Source organism: Geospiza fortis, unplaced genomic scaffold, assembly GCF_000277835.1.
Source record: "Geospiza fortis unplaced genomic scaffold, GeoFor_1.0 scaffold53, whole genome shotgun sequence".
Classification (NCBI taxonomy): Eukaryota; Metazoa; Chordata; class Aves; order Passeriformes; family Thraupidae; genus Geospiza; species Geospiza fortis.
In genome coordinates, this window is record NW_005054305.1 from 13,860,952 (window position 1) to 13,882,751 (window position 21,800).

At 37.5% G+C, this 21,800-nt stretch overlaps 1 protein-coding gene across 1 annotated transcript in view; it reads right to left on the bottom strand.

Annotated features, from left to right (window-relative positions):
- Positions 1-767: 767 nt before the first annotated feature.
- FBXL4 (F-box and leucine rich repeat protein 4) overlaps positions 768-21,800 on the bottom strand; it is a 40,659-nt gene continuing 19,626 nt past the window's right edge. Inside the window, exons 5-7 of the mRNA XM_014311994.2 lie at positions 11,114-11,185; positions 10,096-10,408; positions 768-2,246 (exon numbers count right to left, since the gene is read on the bottom strand). Of these exons, the coding sequence (XP_014167469.1) occupies positions 2,083-2,246; positions 10,096-10,408; positions 11,114-11,185 (549 nt within the window). The 3' untranslated portion in view covers positions 768-2,082. The remainder of the gene's footprint in view (positions 2,247-10,095; positions 10,409-11,113; positions 11,186-21,800) is intronic.

Sequence of the window (21,800 nt, forward strand, 5' to 3'; positions counted from 1 at the left end):
ACAAAACAGATCTCTGTAGGAAAAAAAAGGAGATAAACACAGAATAACCCCTGAGAAGTGATTTTACAACAAATACATTTGTTTTGAACTCTGTTCTTTGTAAACTCCCATTATCTGTACCTGTGTTCTCATGTAACTAGAATAATAATGTTTAACAATTACAATGAAAAATATAGACTAAAAAAAGTTACAAGTTCACAGAAAAACAAATGAACCCAAACATGATTGAGAGAAATGAGGTCTCACAGAGAATCATACCAAAGCTGTCACCTTTCAGTATGGAAAAAAAAGTAAATCAATTTAAAGTTCTCTGACAATGCTCAGATTTCTAAAGAAGAAAAAAATGGAATGGCATAAACTAGTTGGAAATCCCACAGTGCCATCTGTGTGGAGGGAAAATATCAAAAAGCCAACTGTGCATGCCCTTCTTTGGATCTGGAATTTCCCAGAGATTCAGCAAATTTTAAAAATCTGAAGAACTAGGCCTTTCAATAAAATCAGATAAATGTTCTGTAGCTGTTTCATGACATGGTTTATAAAGTATTGGCACCAGCACAAAGAGTTCAAAGCAGTCATTCAGGAGTCACAGAGATTGTCAGATTTTTAACGATTTGCAGCAATCCTCTAGTAGCACTTGGTTATTTACTGCATGAACTGAAGTGTTCTTTGTCACTGATCTTCAGTACAATACTGTACTTCTCTCAGACAAAGTATTTTTCTTCTTATTCCAGTAGGTAGTAAGTGCCATCAATACAAGAATAACAGAATCAGTGTCAAAAGACAGCCTATATTTTATGGTCCATATGCATCAACAATGGCTAAAAAGGTAAAACTCTAAACCAAAGCTGTACAGAGCAACATACTCTAGCAGTGGTATTCAAGGGAAAAAAAAGAGAAAAGCTTCATTCAAGAAAGTGCAAAAGGAAGAAACTTCCAGAAATACTTGAGCAGTCTTAAAGAGAGAGTGCAATAGTACTTTCAGCTACTCTCCTCTTGGAAAAGCAAAACAAAACAAAAACCCAAACAAAAAAAATCCAGTAATAAAGTTTGGTGATTATAAAATCATCAAATTGTATTGCCCTTGTTTCAAACCCATTGTATTTTCATTGCTGTTTTATTGAACAAAGATGCTTATTTTTACACCTGACAGTAGATTTGATGCCAGTGAAAGGACAGTTGCTAAGACATTACCCTAAGTTCTACTTTTTGTGGTACTCTGCACAATAACCAGATGTATCACAAATAAAGTCTTGACCATGACAGAAATTTGAAAAAGAAAACTGCCCTGGAGTTTTCTACACATCACCAGTTACAACATTAAGTACTTGGCTTAAACTTTGTATCTCAATACCAAGAAGCAGCTGTCAATTTTATCTTTAGTTTCTGCTCTAAGTTCAGGTGGTCCAGGTTCTTTCTTGCATTTATCTGTTGTGCTGCTTAGGCTGGACTGTAAAACATCACTACATCTATTTCAGGTGAAGGAAGGGAGAAAACTGTATCAGATACAGTTCATTGCCAAAACTCAAAGAAGACGAAGTGCATTTTCTATCTGTTCTTATACACACTTAAACTGGTTTTCAAATAACTAATTATAGGCCAGATGATAAAATCTTATGCTGCAGGTCAAACTAGAATGCTACAATATCTGTGTATGTATATACAAATACATATGGATACATTTATATATACACACACAAACACATGAAAAGGAAGCACCCATATTTTCCTTACTGATAAATATTGAACTTCTGCTTTCACCTGGATATTAACATAGTGTATTGTGTATAACACCCTGTGAAGGGACATTTAAGAAGACATTCATTTGCTTCTCATTAAAGCCAGACATATGGCTAGTATTTAAAAACATGCAGTGCCACCAATTAACAGAGCAAAATAATTCTTAGGTACAATATCAACTTAAAGAAATATAATACATTTAAATGTATTTTACCCATCTGTGTAAATAATTAATAGTTTCCACTATTTTATAGCAGATTTATATTCTCCTTAAAAAAAAATTCAGCACAAATTTACAGGAAAACAACTCTGTCAAACAAGTTCCACAGCAGCATATGTAGGGAGTCACTGGGTGAAACTCTTTTTTATGAACACATTAGGAAAGTTGGCATTCAGTTCTAGCACAACTCTATTATCGATCTGTGAACAGAAGGACACATCGAGTAAAGAAAGATCTTTACAAGACTCCAGCAATTTTCTTAAAGATGCAGGGCTCACCATCCTCGTTCCTGTTCAAAAACAAAACAAAACAGAATTGTAAAGTTACTGAGAAAAGTGTAGGGTTTTAAGCTGTTAATACCATGTCATGAAAAAATGCTACTACAACACAACTTTTATCTAGATTATTTAAATGAGTTTTCAAATTAAAAGCTTCTCAAAGAGCACATAGAACTTTTACCTTTAAAAAGCCTAGTGTATTTTCTTAACTGTTTAAGTCACCGTCATTTCCTACTGGGGGACAACTTTACAGCTTCAAGGGGAATCTCTTGCTACAGAAGCCAGGTACCCAGAGCCACAAGCCCTCCCAGGGACCAGATGCTGGGCTTAGGCAGCAGCATGGAAGGTTACAGTCATGCTCTCCTGTTGAGCACACAGACCATCAGCACAGCAGACAAGTGACTGGGAGCTATTCCAATGCCAAAGGCATCAGCAAGGCTCCCAGGGCTCCAGATCAAGTGTGGGTATTACACACATGCAGGGGCAGTTATTCAAGAGACTGCTGATCATACATACATGTATGTATAAAACACACTAGTTAAACCCTGCCAAAAACAGGACTACAGTGACTGAACTCCCAAGTGTCACACAGGGTCAGAGCAAGCATAGGATTCAGTCAGAAACCAAATCTATGTTTATAAGCACAAATCCACACACCCACTACAGCTGATGGTCATCCAGACAGCCCAGTCCATGGTGCTTAGCACCTGGCTCATCTGACTGGGCTCTGGGGTGTGAGTCAGCTGTCTGGAGCACTCAGTGCCCCCTGGGGACCTTACACCATGCAGGACATCCACATACAGCTGGCACACAGGACACTGGACCCAGAGAAGGAGATTCATGCCATACAGGAAAGGCTGGAAGCCTGGCTGGTTACTCTAGGCAAGTGAACTGAGCCTGGGTGTCTACAGTGCGCTAAACTGCTCATCAAGCTTTCCTTCTAGAGAGTTTCTGTATCCAAGACTACTACAGAAAACTGTTGGCAGACTTGAACTCACACAGCTCCATCTTCATCTAACTAGCACCCCAAAAAGCCATCTAGTTTAGGATCTTATGATCCTGAGTGCCAGGGCCAATTATGTTCCCTACATTCCTTACCTCCCCTGCAAAAAAAGCAGCAGATTTTTTTAAAGTAGATTTTCACTGGTGAATCTTCTCAATTGCCAAAAATTATAATTTCAGGGTTTCTAAAGCAATCTTTCATGAATTCTACTACTTTTTAAAAATTTCTTCATACTTACAGCCCCTTCAAAAGTTCCACAGTTTAACTACATAACGTAAAAAAAAGAGAAAAAAAAACCAAACAGAAACCTCCAGCCTATTAGCTGCAATAACTAAGGTGCAACTAAAGAAGCATGAGATTGTTCCCAATTCACTATTTCTAAATCATGCATACTCCCATGCACATCTCTTCTGTTCCCTCAAGGCCATCTGTTTTCTAGACTCCCTTGTATCTCAAAATGACCTCTGTTGTGTTGTTTCTGCACTAATTTAGTACTTTTGAAACTGGATGACCAGAACAATACAGTGCACTGAGCACACAGTCAGTAATTTTATAGTAAGTCTTATGATGTTTTTTCCATTTCATGTCTAAATAACCGTAATTTTCTCTATTCCCATTAGAATGATGCTGGGCAATGAGCTGATGTTTTCCAAAAATTGTCCACAGGATCTCTTTCCTACAAAATAGAAGCTAATATAAATCCAGTCCCCTATATACTTAGTTGATGATATTTTGCCTCATGTGACTACTTCGTACTTGATTCAATGTTTTCTTCCTGTTTTATCACCTGTTTAGTAAGTATCACAAGATCATTCTGCCATTCTTCAGTGTTAGGTTCTTCACTTTAAGATTTTTCCATCCTGAATACCTGTGTGTTACCCTCTGGCATTATTCAGCCCTCTGCCTGGATTACATATAAGCAGAACAGAACACAGCAGTGACATAACTTCATTGTGAAAAGAGATGATACATTCTTGTCCTCTGAAACACTTATAATCCAAGAAAAGATAGTTAAGTTACAAAAGCAGCACAACCTTGGCTGAAGTTTTTGACAATCCAATCTTCTATGGATTGGAGTAGTACATTCGCCAAGAACTTCAAGGAAGTTTAAAGGACAAGAGGCAAAGCCAATACTACCCTTGCTGGGATGCAGCTCTTCATCTAAATATGGTAATGTCCTCTGTATGTCCACTGACTGACCTTCTCATGGCTGCCACTGGTTTACACAGAGAAAAAGATGATCTTACTGTTTTGTATCTCCTAACCGAAGCCCTTTACAGAAGGCTGTGCCATGTTTGTAACCCTGAATTACTCTAGCACTGAGGCTGATTTAAGAGACAGATCACACACCAGAAATAAGATTTCCAGAGCCCGATATCTGAGCTCATTTAGAATCACTGCATAAATACCATTTAGTCCTAACAATTTATTATTGTTCAATGTATTGATTTGCTCAAAAGCTTTCTGTATTGGCATTCCAATTTAAGGCAGCTTTCCAGGCTAATCTCCTGGAAAGAATGGCTCTGATGTAGCAGCCTGCTTGATCCCCTCTGCCATGAACACCAAGCAATAGCCTCGTATTGGGGTGAGCCTTCACACCTGGACTATCTACCAAGCCCAGCCACTCCTGTGAACTTGTAACAGCTGAAATACAGTATCATTCTCCTCTAGCCAGTGGTTCCTTAATCCTTCATACTGCCTTACTGTTATTTTGTTTCACTTTCTAGAGTTCATCCTCCTATTTTCATTCTCTGAATGGGATTCAATTTCAGAAAGACTCTGGATGGTTTCATTAGTTTCCAGTACTCTTCTGCATTAGCAAGGAGGTAACTGAATCCGGTCTCCAATTATTCTATGTCAGGCTTTAAGATTAGTTGCTTTGAGACATTATCGAACATCACCCAAGTCTTTGCTATCATGCCCCCAAATTTTATCTCCTCTACAGAGACTAAGCTTGTGATTTTTAACTCCCTTACCATTATGTAATCACCATCATCAGAACTGTCTGGTGGTTCATGCAACAGTCCCTAAAGATCTACACAGAAATTCTGTAACATGCTTTATTTATTCACTTCATTTGACCACACACTTTACCACAGTATCACTGTTCTACCATAAGGACCTGCTCTACCATTCCAAATGAAACTCTAGGAACAACACATTATGCTACTTACTTTTTTCCACCAAGCCTTAAAATTGCTACTACATCAGCACCTTCATCTAAACTCAGCCTCATTTATGCATCACAGCTTTTATGCTTCAAGATCCAAACGTGTATTTCTACAAAAATTCTAGATTTAGATGCCTAGCCACAGATTTTTTGTGTAGGATGTTCTTCATTCCTTCCTACCTGAACTTTGATAGTTCTCCTATCATTTCATCCAAAACTTTTAATAGATTTGCAACTAAGTAGGTCATCCTAAATTGCATGTTTTATTGCACCTGGGCTTTTTCCCCTCCTTAGACTTAAAATTTTATGTTAGGAAATACCTTTTTCTACAAGCAATCCAGTTGGGGTTTGGTTATTCACACCACAGGATAAATGCACATCATCTGTAGTCTTACTTTTATTTATACAATGTACCGCTAGTTATGTATGTATCCTATAAGCCCATTCAAAAGCATTTCAGAATTTTAATACAGCACATTTTCCTTTGCTTTTGAAAGACGGGCAATGTAGCCTGCTAGTTAATTACTTACATAAAGCATTTTTCTTCTAGAGTTTGGAGGCTTTTGGACCTTTATTATTTACTATAACTTCTCCTCCATAGACTAATCAGCGATTTTTCAGAATACATACATAACCAAAGCATTAAAATCTGCTATTTAATTTTGTTGCTCAATCAATTCCCTGTTACCACACTTGTAAAAGGCACCTCTGAGTAATGATCTCTTTGCTCCAACAATTATGCTTATTAGCTGTAAATAATTTAATTGATATCCATCATATATCAAAGTCTTCAAACTCTATAGCTGTTTAGGAGACCTGTGCAGGACAGCTATAAAAACTGCAGAACCCAAATTTCTAGAGCAAGAGACACTACTACACACCAAATAATATTTCAGAGTACCAACTCTTGAAAATAACTAGCACTCTTCCCTCAAATATTCTTACTTTTCTTACCTTTATGTCCCTAGACCAGCCAAATTAGCCTTTTATTCTTTACATTTAATTCAATCTACTGCACACAACTCAAATTCAAAATTTTAATGTGCTACACATTTTCATGTTTGAATTGACTAACTACGTGTTGATGTTCTCAAGATAAAGCTGAAAACTTTGACAGCTGGCAAGGGGGCAGTTGGGTTTTCTGATGCTCAGGAAGGTGTGGGAGGTGTTGGAATGTAGCTAGGAATACATGAATTTTGTGGTAACGAGGGTGTCTACTTTTCATTACTCTTTTCGTGCAGGACAGAGGCAGTTGGACCTTTTGGGGAGCAAGGTTAATACGATTTCCTCTTCACCCTTGACAGCAGCTGAGAACCCCACAGGAAGAGAACTCAGCAGCTGATGTGATGTGCAAGAAAAGCTTTTGACACTGTCAATTCAGGTTGCCATCTGACTTGTCACATTGCTCAATGCTGATCACAGTTTGAAGACTAGTTTTTTAACTACTGGTCTAGAGGTGTCCACTTAACTTTTGATAGCACTGGCTGATGTACTGCGTCACTACAGAACTGTCAGATGATCAGAGCTGGATCATTCTGACAGAGGGTGGAAACATGCCATGTCATCAGCAAAAAAGATGTGGGCTGAGAAGGAAATGATACTTGTAAGCAGGCAGTTCAGGATGTAGTGGGTAAAAGAAAGCTCAGAACTAAAAGTTCAAGAGAAGCACATCCTCATGCATTCAGTGACACACACCACGCTTCCTCTTCCAAACTTATGATACAGCAGATATGGACGAGCGCTTGATTTTTTTTAACAGAAATTTACTTTCTATGTTTTACACAGCACAAATACAGATTGACATCCAACAATCCTTTACATGGGCCAGTAAGTATATAGAGTCCTTGAAAACCAGGAATTTTCATCTTTCACAGAGTCCTCTGACTCTGTAACAAGGAAATTACCAAACAATTATGGTAAAGGACAGATGGGTAGCAAGCCTCAGGACCTATCACCTTCAAACAGCATCCAAGCTACATATAATCTGCATTTTTCATTCCTTACAGTTCAACAAGATTTCTTTCAGAGGCTTAGACTCCTCCACCCCTGAAGGTATTGTGATGATAAATAACCTATAAGTGAAACAAGAAGTTTTCTCTGTCAAGTTTATAAGTTCTAACAACTAAAGAGAGACACCAGTATAGTATCTTGAACATTGGTGACTGCAGTGAAGGGAAGATATTCTGACCCTTACTTAGGTAAGTGCTTGTATGTAGGAAAAAAACTCGCTTTTACACAGCTTTGTTGAAGCAAAAGAAGTTCCCTTACAGCACACAGTGCTAACCCAGCAGCAATACCTCTACATCCTTCACAATGCACACGCAAGCCAGACATTTCTTTACTTGGGAGATGACAAAGGATATAATGAGAGCACCTCTCATTCCTTCACATCACAGAGAAGACCCACTGTTCAAGGTTACTCTTGCAAAGCTGAGCTCTGACCTCTTACAGCTTCAGCCCTGTTGTCACACTTCTACTGAAGGACAAAAACATACTATACATTCATGCAGCTTAAAGTAACAGGGTGGCCCTGTATCACATGCCCAAAGCAAGAGCACATTCAGAGATTTATGACTTCCTTGGTACTCCCGCACAGCGAGAGAGTCACTCTTTAGTTCAGACAACAGAGACTTCTGCACTTACATGGGAACACCTGGCAACTCTACCTCCAGATGACACAGTGCGGTTCTACTCAACAGCTCTTTCATGTAGCCATAGACTGTAGTGGTTACTACATTCAGACAAAAAAATTAACACAGTTTCCTCACTGTTGCCAAAAAAGCAGGGTAAGTCCTTCCCGTACATAGTGAATATCACCTTGTACTGACTTGTTTACAGCAGAGGACAACCTTTTTTTCACCCTATCAAGTATTTCTCTAAAGAAAGAAAGAAATAATTTTTTGCAAATGATTCATTTTGCAGGAAATTAAACTGGATATCCCCTAGAGAGGATTTATGTGAACGCAACATGCAATCTCACAGGAAAAGTCTGACTTTAAATCCATCTGACTCAGAAATATTGGTAAGCACCAGGGAACAGAACAAACTCCTTTTCCACTTTCACATTACTTAAAAAAAAAAAATCATTAGGATGTCCAACTGAATTAAAATCTGAATTCAAACACAAAAGAAGTGTGGCAGCAAGCCTTCCCTGCTGTCACACAGGCAACAGAAGTAACAGACTATCCATAAGTTCATTCAACACAGCCAAACTATTCTTTGGGGAAGCCTCTGGTGCAGTAAGGAGATCTGAGCACTCTGTGGGCAGACACGAGGCCAGTGTAACAGAAGCACATGGAAGTGGGTGGTCAGGGGCACCTAAGTGCTTCTTAGAGACTTAATTGCCTACGCTATCTGGAAACTTCTCGTGTCTGAGCAGGGCAGTGTGCCCCTGATAATGCAGCTTCAGAGCAGATTCTCTTAAAGATACACAAAACACAGTACCCCTGGGGGGCATAAACATAACATATCTACAACTTGAACTAGGTGGAGTTAATGTTTTTTCTGTTCATATGTCTTTCCCACATTGGTCAGAAGGCAACTCTCTCAGTCACAAGTGAGTAAAACTCTTTATCATTATAGAAGAGTGTACTGGAATGCCAATCTGAAGCCATATGGGAAATACTTTGAAATTATAAATGCTGATAAGAATAAAACCTTAAACTTGCTTGGAAAATTATTCATGTTGATGGCTCTCAGTTCTTTGCAGTATCCCTCTCAACCTAAATGTAATATTTTCATTACAATTATTAAACATTAGAAGTATACAGAGCAACTACTTTATTCCCTTTCATTTAAATCTTCCTTTTTCAACTATCCTGTGAAACTAAATTGGTAAAACCATGAAGAATTTTCTCCCACACTGATGTCACAAACATCTCTGCTGTCCTACATTATTATAAAAAGAAAACCTCATATGCCACCATAAAAGAATAAATTCAGCATCACACAAAACTACACTTCTCAAAGTCCTTACTCAAGAGTTCAAAGTATATTTACTTTAGATCTCTAAAAATATTTTCAACTATGGAAACTGCAGAGGATTAGAAATTTCTGATTTGCAAAGCTTTTTGACCCCCCCATCACTTCCTTCCCACCTTACTAGAAAGTCTATTTAGGTTTTGTTTTTAATTACCCTTTCATCTTTAATAACTCAAATTCACTTACCAATAAAAGTGATGAAGAAATTCAGTATTGCATACTACATAATATATATTATATAATATATAACAAATATTTATTGCACAAAAGCAAAATGTTTATTGATCACAGACTCATGCTATAAATACACTTTGTCACGCTTCACAGAAATAAAAATACAAACAAAAGCAGAAATAATTATAAGAAATTTGATCTTCTGCTAATCAAAAGAGGAAGGTTTCAGTTAAAAAAGCTGATAGTCATGAAAATAAAAGTTAGTGGAAAAAAATCTTGCACTTAAATTCCAATTTAAGCAATTCATACTCAGCAGTCAAATTACACAGCTGGTGTAAATCTACTGGCTTCTGAGTCAGAAATCATGCAGTGAGCAAAACGTCTCTCTTTTTTTTCATGTGCTAAACCATAATTTTAAGAAATAATTATTTAACAAATATGTCTGGAAGACAGTTTGGTACTAAGGACTCCATTTTAGCTGAAAGGCTTTTGAGATCCATAAAACAAAGCCAACACTCTCCCCTTCTCTTACCCAATATATCCAGCTGCCGCAGGTGCGTGCAGTTGGCAGCGAGCTCCTCGATGTCTGTGTCACACACAGACCTGTTGGCCGTAAGAAAGAGCTTCTGCAGATTGGGCAGTTTGCGTGCAAGGTTTGTGAAGCAGCCTGTGCTGCTCTGGAGTGTAGGACACCAACCAAGGTCAAGTTCTTCCAAAAGCTGGCAGCCCGAAGCCAACTCTGCGATCCCACTTTCAGTTATGTTTTTACATCTCCACAAATCCAGACTGCGAAGCTTTTTGCATTTTGCTCCCATCATGCTTGCTATAAGGTCATAGTCTTCAATCTGCAAGGAAAGCAGACGCTCCGTCATGCGCAGTATCGTTCCAGACATACAGAGGTGTTTCAAGGTTTGCTTCCTAACACACATAACTCATCTGGCTCAAGCATTTGTCATTTCTAAAGAGCTCTAAAAATTGTTCATTGCATGGTACAGTGAGATCTACTTTTAGAAAAGACAAAAATAAAATTAAATTCCTATAAACCCCAGATTCAGCTGTTTTTAAATTCACTTGATACTGAGGATCAAACCGCAGCAAAAGTTGTTTCTTTGAAGAAACAATTTTTTTTGCACAGTTGTTTTCCCCTTAAAAGATGATTATAACAGCTTTTATGACCACAGGAAGTGTAACTACTGAAGAACGATTGAAGTACTCATTTCCATTTTAAGTTGATCAGTTGCTGTATGTCCTTATGAAAGTCTTATTAATTGCTTGTTAAGTGATTACACATATAGAGAATTGCCCAAAAACTTAGAAAAAGGCAGAAGAACTCTGAGAAAGCCTACAAGCCATTTTAGGCCTAACTAAAGTAGTACATAACCCTTAAATATATGACCAAGCTGCATTCATCTTGGACCTTGCAAAAGAGTAGAGTTTTGTATAAACCTTGCATTTAACACATCTTTGTGAAACAAACCCAGATTGGTTCCAAAGTGAGTGCATACACACAGACACAATCCCCCTACACCCTGAATGCTCCAAGCACTCACCATGACACAGCTGCCCAGGCTGAGGTGCTGCAGCTCCGAGCAGAAGTTCAAAATACTGAGCAGGGCTGTTTGCTGCCACGGGGGAACACATCAGAAGGAAATACGGAAAGTGAAACAAAGAGAAGAGGTCAATTAGACATTAAAGGCTGTCACCACATTTCCTGAAATACAGCTCAAAACTCTTTTACAGGTGCCTCAAATGCCACTTAATGAGTCTCTGGGTACTTTACCCATTGATTGGCTTAAAGAAATGGTAATCGTTACAAACCTTTATGCAAGTCACTCTGGATGGGGTTGTGTGCTGTCCTGAAGATAGCCACACACCACTGACCTATCTGCTCATCTCCCATAGGAGAGCGGGCGAAGAGTGCAGCAAGATCAAATAACAGGCAAGGCCAGCCTGCAAACACAGAGGGCTGGCCACACACCAGGAGAAGAGGGCAGGCTCTGACATTCTCCCATCAGCTGCAGCCTGATGGAGCTGCCAATAGAGCTGCACAGCATCAGGGCTGGGCTGGAGACTTCAATGTCAAAGGCAGCTCCGTTCTGACAAGGATGCTGACAGCCCTGTCACTACTATCACGCAGACTGAAACAGATATAATGGGTATTTTACACTCCTGTTCCTGCCATTTAAGGTTGCCATTCTTTGCAGAAAGTACTGCACATTGCTCAGCCTGAAACTGACTGCAACATCAGACACACCTTACAAAAGTGCTAGTCTGTTCCACAAAGGAAACTTTTACAGATTTTTTACCTGTGTTTCTAAGATACAAAAAAGATCCTTCTGCACTGTCTGTAAACATATTTTGTTTTGTATTTGGAAATGCTCGCAGTGTGAAAAATAAAGAATATAATCTGGGATTCACATCACAAATACCTGTGCATCATAATTAAAACATCACTTCATTAGGACTTTGTGATCTATATGAGCTTTAAAACAGGACTAGGCTTCACAACATGTTAACAAGAAAAATATGCACATTTCTACAGAATATACAACAGCTTCTAATAGAAAAAAACCCAAGCAATATACAAGTGACAAAGTAATCTACTGCTATTAAGTGTAATTACACCAAGAACGCTAGTCAATGTTTATATGCAGGGGTAGTATAATTTATAGTTTCTTTAAATATAAATTTACTTGTTTTCAGAAAGTTTATCGTAAAATGCTTTATTTAATTTCCTCTGTTACATTCCAATGGAACCTGGCAGAAAGATGATCCTTTGCCATATCACCAAGAAGAAACATCTGATTCCTGGAAAGACTGGCAGACACAGAACAGGGACATAGCATGGGGCATTCACAGGGACCATTTCAGACATTTAATTTAGGTGTCTCCAAGGAGCAATTATAAATACTCAACACTTGACATGCTGAATCTTGATTCCAGCTTGGCCTTCTAAGATTTGATTTCCCTAAGGCAGCCTAAAAGTAGATGCTAAGAGTAAGCCTTCCTCACAAATATCTTGGTAGAAGTCCTACAAAGTCATTGTCCCTTGCTTGCTTGACTTTCATTCACTTTTTAAAGGAAAAGGTAGCTAGGGAATGAAACACAAGGATTAAAAAGTCATTATTTAAGAAGTTATTAAGAATATTTTAAGGTTGGTAAATGTGTAAATATCCAATTCATTTTAAATTGAGCAGTTAATAAGCAAATGGTTCACTTGGATCATGAGAGAGGAATAAACAAATAACTCAAAGAGAATGAGACATAGTCCTTCCTATTCAACTCAGTGAAAGCTATGAGCTTCAGAACCTACTCAGATGCACAGATTAAAAACAAAATCCCCAAACCCCTGTCTGCAAACCTTAAATATTGGAGCTAAACAAATCAGTCTCTAACAGCACACAAAGCTCCAAACAAGGTTTCTGCAGGTATTCAGATGTCTCTGCAGCAAAGCTGAATATATTGCAGCATTCCACCAAGTCTTTCAGTAATGGTTTCCAGACTGGAATTTAAACATTGGCCTGAAAGGATGGGAAACAGCAATCTCTTTCCTTAATTGACACAAACAGTACAAAAGTGAACAGTGACTCTGAACAGCTAGTAGGATGTGAGATCAATTCCATGCCTCTTCCGAGAGGGGCGAAATAGAGAGGAGGACTAGTATTCATAGTTATCTTGATAGATAATTGAGCTCCATGTGTTAACTTCAACAGGAATGTCATGGATCTCTCAGAGTACCTTTTTAGTCCCTCTCTTTTTTAAGACATTCCTTCCTGTACTGCCATGCACTGAGGCTACATTTTCAAAGGTCTTTTCACAATCTATTACTTTAAACTATTATTTAAGAAACAAAAACAACTTTTAAAAAAGAGCACTAGAAATCTGAGTAATAGAAGGGAGTTTGGTAGAACACCATGTCATACCATCACAAATCATGCCAAGTCAAGCCCAAGAGTAAACAACCACATACTCAACATTCATTTCACTGGCTATATTAATTCCTCTTCTAGGGCTCACACATGCCCACACACAGCAAGCCAGATTTCCTTCAGACGCAGTGTCTGTTCTTCTGTAACTGAGGTGGGCTTCGCATATGTCATGCAAGAAGAAAAAACCCTTTGTGCATGCCTAGCTGTGTCTCAGTCAGTTGAGGATCCAGGTGGCAAAAGACATGAAAATAGCAGGAGAGAATGGCAGCTCACAGAATCCATATGCACTCCATATAGGAGGACGATCATTGTAATAACCTGCCTGTGTCAAGCCATCTGTCAGTACAACAGCATGAGTGACACCACTCCTACTGCAGCAAAGGAGAACAGCAAGGCAGTCACCCCATCCTGGAGCTGCTACAGGCCAACTTTCCTGTGTTAGAGTGCTTCACAAGAGGAGCCTGAACCTGGAGTTTAACTTCACTTTCTTGGCCAAGCAGAGACATTCAAATCAAAGACTATCCATCTAACAACATTCTTCAGCCTGGCAGCCAAGACATTTATAGTTTGGAGATTTCTTGAGTTTTCCCTGAAACAAAGGCAAGGTTTAGCTTTGTACCGGCTCCCTTTTAAAGGGATTGAGAGAAGAGTGGATGATTATAAAAATGCCAAAATACACTAAAACAAAAAAAAAACACTCTGGAGACAGACTTTAGATAAGATTTACTTTTGCTTAATGGAATCATGGCATTAGTGGTCTAAATTTCTTTTGCCATCCAAGCAAAACAAAACCTATCAAAATAATCAATTTTTATAAGATTCCACAGACAACAGGAAAAGTTCAAAGTGAGTGAATAAAATGGTCTGCCCTATCCTCCATTCCCAGGAAAGAGGTTTTTAGATGAGGAAAACAGAGTGAAGGAGTTGTTTTCAGAAAGAAGACTGTGATGTCAAACTGATCAGAAGGATATGACAGCGTTGCTAAACACAACCTTACAGAGCAGATTTCAGAAATATTTTAAGGCATAATAGTTAGTCATAAACCTCAGAAAAGGAGAAGATGGCCTGAAGATTCTCTGAAATCTTTATAAACGGGTACAACAAATGTCTCTCAGAAAGGACATCAACACAGCTGATCCTGGCTTGAACAAGAGATGAGATTACCATTTGAAATCCTACTTTTTTCCACACAAGACAAGTGACAGGTCTGTCCAAACATCAGTCTTCCACCCTGTAATACACACCTGAATACACACAATAATACTTACTGGAAGACAGTTATGTGCTGTGTATACTTCAAATAAACAAGTGGTATTGGACTAAATTGTCTCCTACTTGTCTTTGTAAAGGCCTTGGCCATCACACAAGTTTTGACTTCAATGAAGTACTGCTGGTTTGAACAGACACCCCGCAGCAGAAAACCAAACACTGGTGTCAGAGCAATACACTTGGCAAGACTGAATCTTGCTTGGCTTTTTCCAGTATTTTTTTACATTCATGATCCAGCAGAAAGCACAAATAATTTCTGATGTTATTATGATAAAGAAAGTATCCAACAGATAGCCTGAGCTCAATGTCTGTTCAAACAGAAAACTCTTCTGTCTGTGGCAGATGTGACTCACCTGTGAAAGATGCACTTAGAACATTAAACTATTTACTGATTGCAGTTTCATTGTCAAGTAGTGTCAGAGATTAAAAAATATAAAAAGGATTCAAAAATACAAATGATGCACTATAATATGGCTATCACACAACAACTCCACTACCATGCTACAAGGCATGAAAATAAGTGCACCACAGTGTGACTCTGGAACATTAAAGGAAGAGCTTAAGAAAAACAACATTTTGCTTTGGGTTAGAGAAGAAATAGTCTGCAGCTTTTAATTAACTTTCTATAGACAAATCTTGTAAGATACTTTTAAATTTGTAACTGTTTTACTGGAGACAAACAACAGGTTGTTTCTTCTCCTTCTCAGAAGAACCATGTCTGACATAAATTGGGAATTCTTCCAGTCCCTCAATAAAACAAGAGCCTACGTCTTTTAAGATACTTTTATTCTTCTGCAATTGTTTCTTCAAATTTTTCAGTGAAGTTAATGCTAAGACAAAGGAATCCAAAAATTATCTTAAGATAATTAAAGACTGCTTCTGAGTTACTAATTCTCCAGTTAACCTTTTTGTTAAAGAAAAGATTGAATTATATAGGATTTAATTTTGCATTTTTAACATTAAAAATCCAAGTTACTAGTAGAAAATATTTCCTTCAATAGCCAACCCCACAACCCTGCCTCAATGAGGAGGGGTAAATGTGGTAAAGAGGAGGCAACTCTGCAGGGTGCTCTAAGTATTCTGTCTTCCTAAAAACTATCAAAGTCAATGACTTGTGAATGAATTCCTTAAAATTCTTGGAACATGAGATACTGAAAGAAAGAAGAACTGGAGAACTGTGAAGGCCAAGCCAATGAAATCTATGTCTCTCTCAAGCCTACCAATCACATCCACAATTCTCAGAAGCTGATTCTTTAGTAAAAAAATCAAAATATTCTTAGAACTGCACAGAAAGGCTCCTCTGTTCATGATCTGAGCAGAAGCTTCCCTTTTGTCCCCAAAAGGTTTAAATTTACAGGAAGGGATGCTGGAATTGGCTGACTCACCCAGAGAAACACACAGCTGTGGGAACAGATTAGCCCAAACCATCTCTAACTTCAGCACACACACCATGAGTGCTACTTACTGTAGTTAAATTAAAATGTATTTTCAAATAGTTGATGCATCAGTCTACCTTAACCCAGTGAAATAGCATTTCATAGATACCACACCAATAAAACTTTTGGCATACTAGAACTACCTGTAGTAAAAAACTCAACCAACCAAACAAGGAAGTCCTCAAAAGAAACCAATTTTATTTCAATCTGAGTGCCACTATTGCTATAGATATTTGTAATTACAAACACCCCCCCCATACAAATGTAAAATACAGTCTTGTTAAGACTGTCAAAAGTAATTAAAAACCTACAGAAATTCACAATTCTTATTTTCTCCTCCCTTTGGCATGATATAGCACTAAAAGAAAGCCAAAACTCAACTGTTTGGGTGAGGGGATTTTCTTGGCTCAGTCTGTGAAAGAACTAAGTCAGAAATTACTTGGCATCTGCTATTCTACAATGATTAAAAATCTCATTGGATGCAAAGCCAGAATTCTCTAAACTTCTACTGAACCATGCCTTTTGGAAGGTACAACAGGGCAAACCAATACTGCCTGTAAGTAAAAATAAGGTCTACTTCAGGAATTTCCAAGTATCATACCGCTGCATCTAAAAATCTACAATCATACTGCACTAGTCCCCAAAAGCACTTTTTTTTTAACATAAAGGAGAATGTAATAAATTAATAATGCAGAAAACTAAATGTAGGATAATGGTGAAACACAACTTTCATCTAAATCCGCTCCAAAAAGAAATTGTACAATATGATTTTCCCCCACACCCACAGTATTTCAAAGCATCAAGATAATTTCAGTTCCAGACTTCTTGGTCTATGATATTTCAAAACAATTATGCTAACGATACGAGGTACTGTGAGTGGTTTATAGAGAGGAGATGCATGCTAATAAACATGTGAGAGTCAGTGGTTTACCCAGATGAAAAAGCCACAAAATTAATTTTAAATAATTACAAAGTAATTATAATTACAAAGTAATACAAAGCCTTAGTTTTCAGAAGAAGTTTTCATACCTGCTGGTTGCCCAGAAAGCACTCATTTTCAGACTGCTTCTAAGGTTTTGAGCTCTGAGGATAAATACCTATTCTCAGTAGCTTATTTTTTACAGAAAAAAACCTACATCTGGGGACAGTACACAAACATTCAATAATACATGAAATACATAACACACTATTTCTTGTTGGAGCTAGAGGTCTACAGAGCTATTCAAGTTGTTCACCTTCTACTGGTCTATTTTTCACTATATGTTAATTTTCAGCTAAATAAAATGTTACAGAAAATGTCAGGGAATCATATGTTAAATTAGAACTAAATGGTGGCCAAATTTGTTTAAGTCCTTCAGTTCCCTGAGCTATTTCATGAGGAAACAAATAGAAGAGGTCACTTCACCATTTACCATGGTGTTTGTGTGGCCTTTTGGAAGAACAAGATGATGCCCAGGTAGTCCCAGAGAGACAGAGATATCCCCTGCAAGTATCCTGTCACTTTGTGGCCAGATATGATCATACCTCTTAAACAATCTTAAACAATTCTTTCCTCAAATTTTCCAGACAAAAAAAGGTTGAGCTTTGTAACAAACTGAACTTCCTGCAACCTAGAAAAGTGTGTTATGTTATGTACAGTATTTCAAGTCCTTACACACACCCCTATGTAGAGTATCCTACAGAGTATCACACGCCAGAGAACCTCAATCTTTATATCTATCCTCATACCACAGCTACAAAATGAGTAAATTGCTACTACACAAATTTTATTGACAGAAGAAGTGTAGCATACAGAAACCATGTACCTTGCAACTGGCCACAGTCAGAGATCAGGAACACAAAGCTCCCGGGTTAAACTCCCAATTAGTGTCATCAGCACTAAGAGAATCACAGAAGAGCTAAGTGTGGGAAGGAACTTCTGGAAACTGTTTAGCTCAGATCACCTGGCTCCAGGTCAGCTGGCATCTCCAAATCAACTGAAAAATGCTGGCAAGAGATGTAGGACCCAGACCCTTTCCAGGATGAGGCCCCCACCCTGTCCTTAAATACCACAATCACAGGGTAATGAGTAATGCCCTCTGCCATTAATGCAGACAATTTTCTTTTATAGATTCCAAACAAACATGGCTGCAAATCACACTAGAAGCTGGCATTAGAACAGGAATTCTATTGTTCCCCAGGTATCCACCAGCTATCACCTTGGAAGATACAACATGGAAAGAAACATGATGAAAAGGGAGACAATTGAAATGTATTCATTAAAAATCTGCTGTCCATATCTCCCTAATGCACATGGATTATAGGACCATTTCTGAGATATCATTTTTGAGACAGTGATAAAACTTCTGTCTCCAAAACTTTATGACACATTTAAAAACACTGATGCAACATGGACACTTGTGAGAGCGAGGTGGGAGAAGAACGAGGTGGAATGAGCCCTATTAACGAGTGCAGGTGTAGCTTCTCAAAAGTCAGAACAACCTCACTCCTCAGAAACAGACCCAGCATCATTTGCAAGCTGGGATTCAGAATATACAGGGGCACCTTTTTGTTCTCTACAGCTACTTGGCAGTGCCAGGGGCACAGCAGGGACTGGGACACAGCAACACAGCAATTACTGAATTAATTCAATGAAAGTAATAGTCTCTGCAGTTAATTAAATTACTGTATTTTGATTTTGCTGTATTTGGTCAAATTATGCCCTCCCTTATGTCTGCAAATCTGTTTTACACCTTCTTCTTCCCCCTCACTTCACATTACAGGCTAAAACAACCAAATTCCACACTGTGAGCCTGACATGAAATCAAAAAGCACCATCAAGGCCCTGTATCACACAATTGTCACTGACTCAACTTGATTCCAAGAATCCACATTCCAGCTACAGCCTTTCACCTTTTTTTTTCCCCACTATTTGCTTGCAACTCTTCATCCTAAAGATTCATACCCAAGCCAATGGAACTTTGCCCAAACTGAAACAATAAACTTTAAACAATAGCTCTCAAAAGTATGATGTGACCCATAATAGGGTATTTCTGAAAATACTGTAGGACATTTTTATGGCAACATTAAATGTTATATTGCTCATAGTATAAGAAAATAAGAGTTATTACATTTGCTGCTATGATTCTTCTGCTTCTTTTTGGTATCCAGGATTTCCAGTGTCCTCTCTTGAAGCTACCCAAGTTCCAAATTCGCTTTTGGTCAAAATTATCAGAGATAAAATCTATAAATACACTTGCTTTAAAATGTGTGAAAAACAAAGTCCTTTGTCCATTGTAATTAGATTTGAATTTAGTTCATTTTGTATCTCAAATACAATTGCAATACAATCTTCACATTTTTTTCTTTACACATTAGAAAGATTTCAGACTATCATGCAACATGAAATATATAATCTTACATTAAAATTTACACCCATCAGTAAGAAGACTGACAAGTTCTACTGTAATTGTGGCTTTGGTTTCTTTAAAAATACATTTTTGGCTGCATTATTTATATGGACTAAATACTTCACAATAAGCACTAAATTAAGAAAATATTCATGCTCAAGGATAAAGATGTGCATTGCCCATTACTGTATACAATAATACAATGTTCATTGTATTCTTCAAAAGCATCAAGGCCAACAAGTGCTTAAGTTGTGCTACGAATACATTCAACAAATCAACATAAAGGAGTAATGTATCAGTAAATACTAATTCCATCAGTACAAAAATCCCACAGATATAACAGTGGTGTTGAGCACAAAGAAATTACATTTATAAAAAGCTGAGATCAGTTTCTCAAAGCAAGATACAAATTATTCAAGCATATACATAATCAAACAACCCTTAAGAACCTCTAATGAACTTAAAGCACTGGAAAAATGAGCCACATTTGGTGGGGAGGAGGACAGCCATGCAGGACACTTTCTTAGTAATTGAAAAGTTACTGAAAGTCACTGGACTTTCCTTCTTCTAACAGAAGAGTTGAAATCATTCAAAGATATTGGAAGCTTCAATTCAGACATTAGAAAAAAATTTTATACACACAACATCACACTCAATATGTCAAGGAAATAACATTACATATGGCCTTAAGAATCACCAGGGTTAAGATCAAAGACTACAACACTCTCCAGAGGGTACAGCAATCTTCCAAAGCAGCAGTACACTAAGTAGCAAAATACCAGCCTTGCCCATTTCACTAAAAACATACACTTAAAAACTCCAGCTTTGATTACAGAATTAACGGCAACATTTTTAAATACAAAACCTATTCAAAGAAAATAGCTAAAGTAAAAAGAAACTGTAATTACAATTGCTCAGACAACATAATATTATCAATTTTATTAAGTTTTCATTGCCCTCAAAATCCATGCACCTAAAAAAAATCATTAATAGTACTCAATTTTTCGGCTGTTTCCTTAGAATTTATCTATTAGTGTCACAGTAATCATATACATGGAAAAAGTACAACAAATGCTTTAAATTTAGATGTTGAAAGAACTTTTTTCCTCTTTTTTAGTATTAAAAGTCAAAAAAGTAAAGGAAAAGGCTACAGCAGGACTTAGACTGCAAGAAAATCCCTTGGGCATTTTCTTGGGTGTGCATATGGGAGAAATACCACTTATTTTATTAAAATGTTAATTCTGTATTTTTATCAAGCATAATAATGCAAAACCAGAAACAGCATTATTACATGCTGACAAATAGCATGGAGAATCTTCATCTCTTCCTATGTTATTTAATCACATGCTCTTCCTATGTTATTTAATCACATGTCCAAATCCACGACCAAAAGAAAAAATTGTACTATTTACCCAGATGTGCTCTAACACATGAAAATTTTGTAGTTTATTTTGCTCATTGCTTGGTTTAGGAAAAAAAGCAAGCCCCTGAATTATTTAGGAAAACAGCCTAAATGAAATGAACAGATTTTTCTTTTGGTTTCTTCTTCTTGGATTTTGAAACAGAACTTTAGCAGAGCGCTGTATCAGCTCTGTTCTTATCACCTTCTTATTTTCTCATAATAAACACATACTTGTTATCAGTTTGCATTTTTTTCTTAGCAGATTCACAGCCTCAGATTCTTTTCACTGAGCAGATCCAGTTGGCACCAATACAATGCCAAGTTCTTGGTTAATCATTAGCATTGTTCCTCTGTTTGCTCCTCAGAAGCTCCAACAATGAAGACAGCAGTAGAAATTTCACAAAAATCAAGAATACTAACAGCTCTTTGCCAAGTTTTACAGAAGTCTCAATCACTTGACAGCATGCTTGATCAATCTATCCTTTTTTGCATATAGCCATCACTTACTAAGAAGCATTTCTGTACCAGCTGAAAAGTACAGAAGGAATGGCAGCCTATTTTGTACAGATAACCAAAGGTTTGCACTAAGAGAAGTTCATATTGAGAAAGATAATGTTATTTCTACAAATCTGTGACTTTTGTAGTTCTAATGTTCTAATTCAAGTCCTATGCCATATCTTCATTCTTTCCCTTTTATTTTTTGACCTGTGATGCACAATGTGTATTGTTAAGTGGCTTCATATTGACAAGTAACACCCAAGCATCATCTCAAATTTACCTATTTAAAATTCCAGAAATTTCTCTTCCACTGT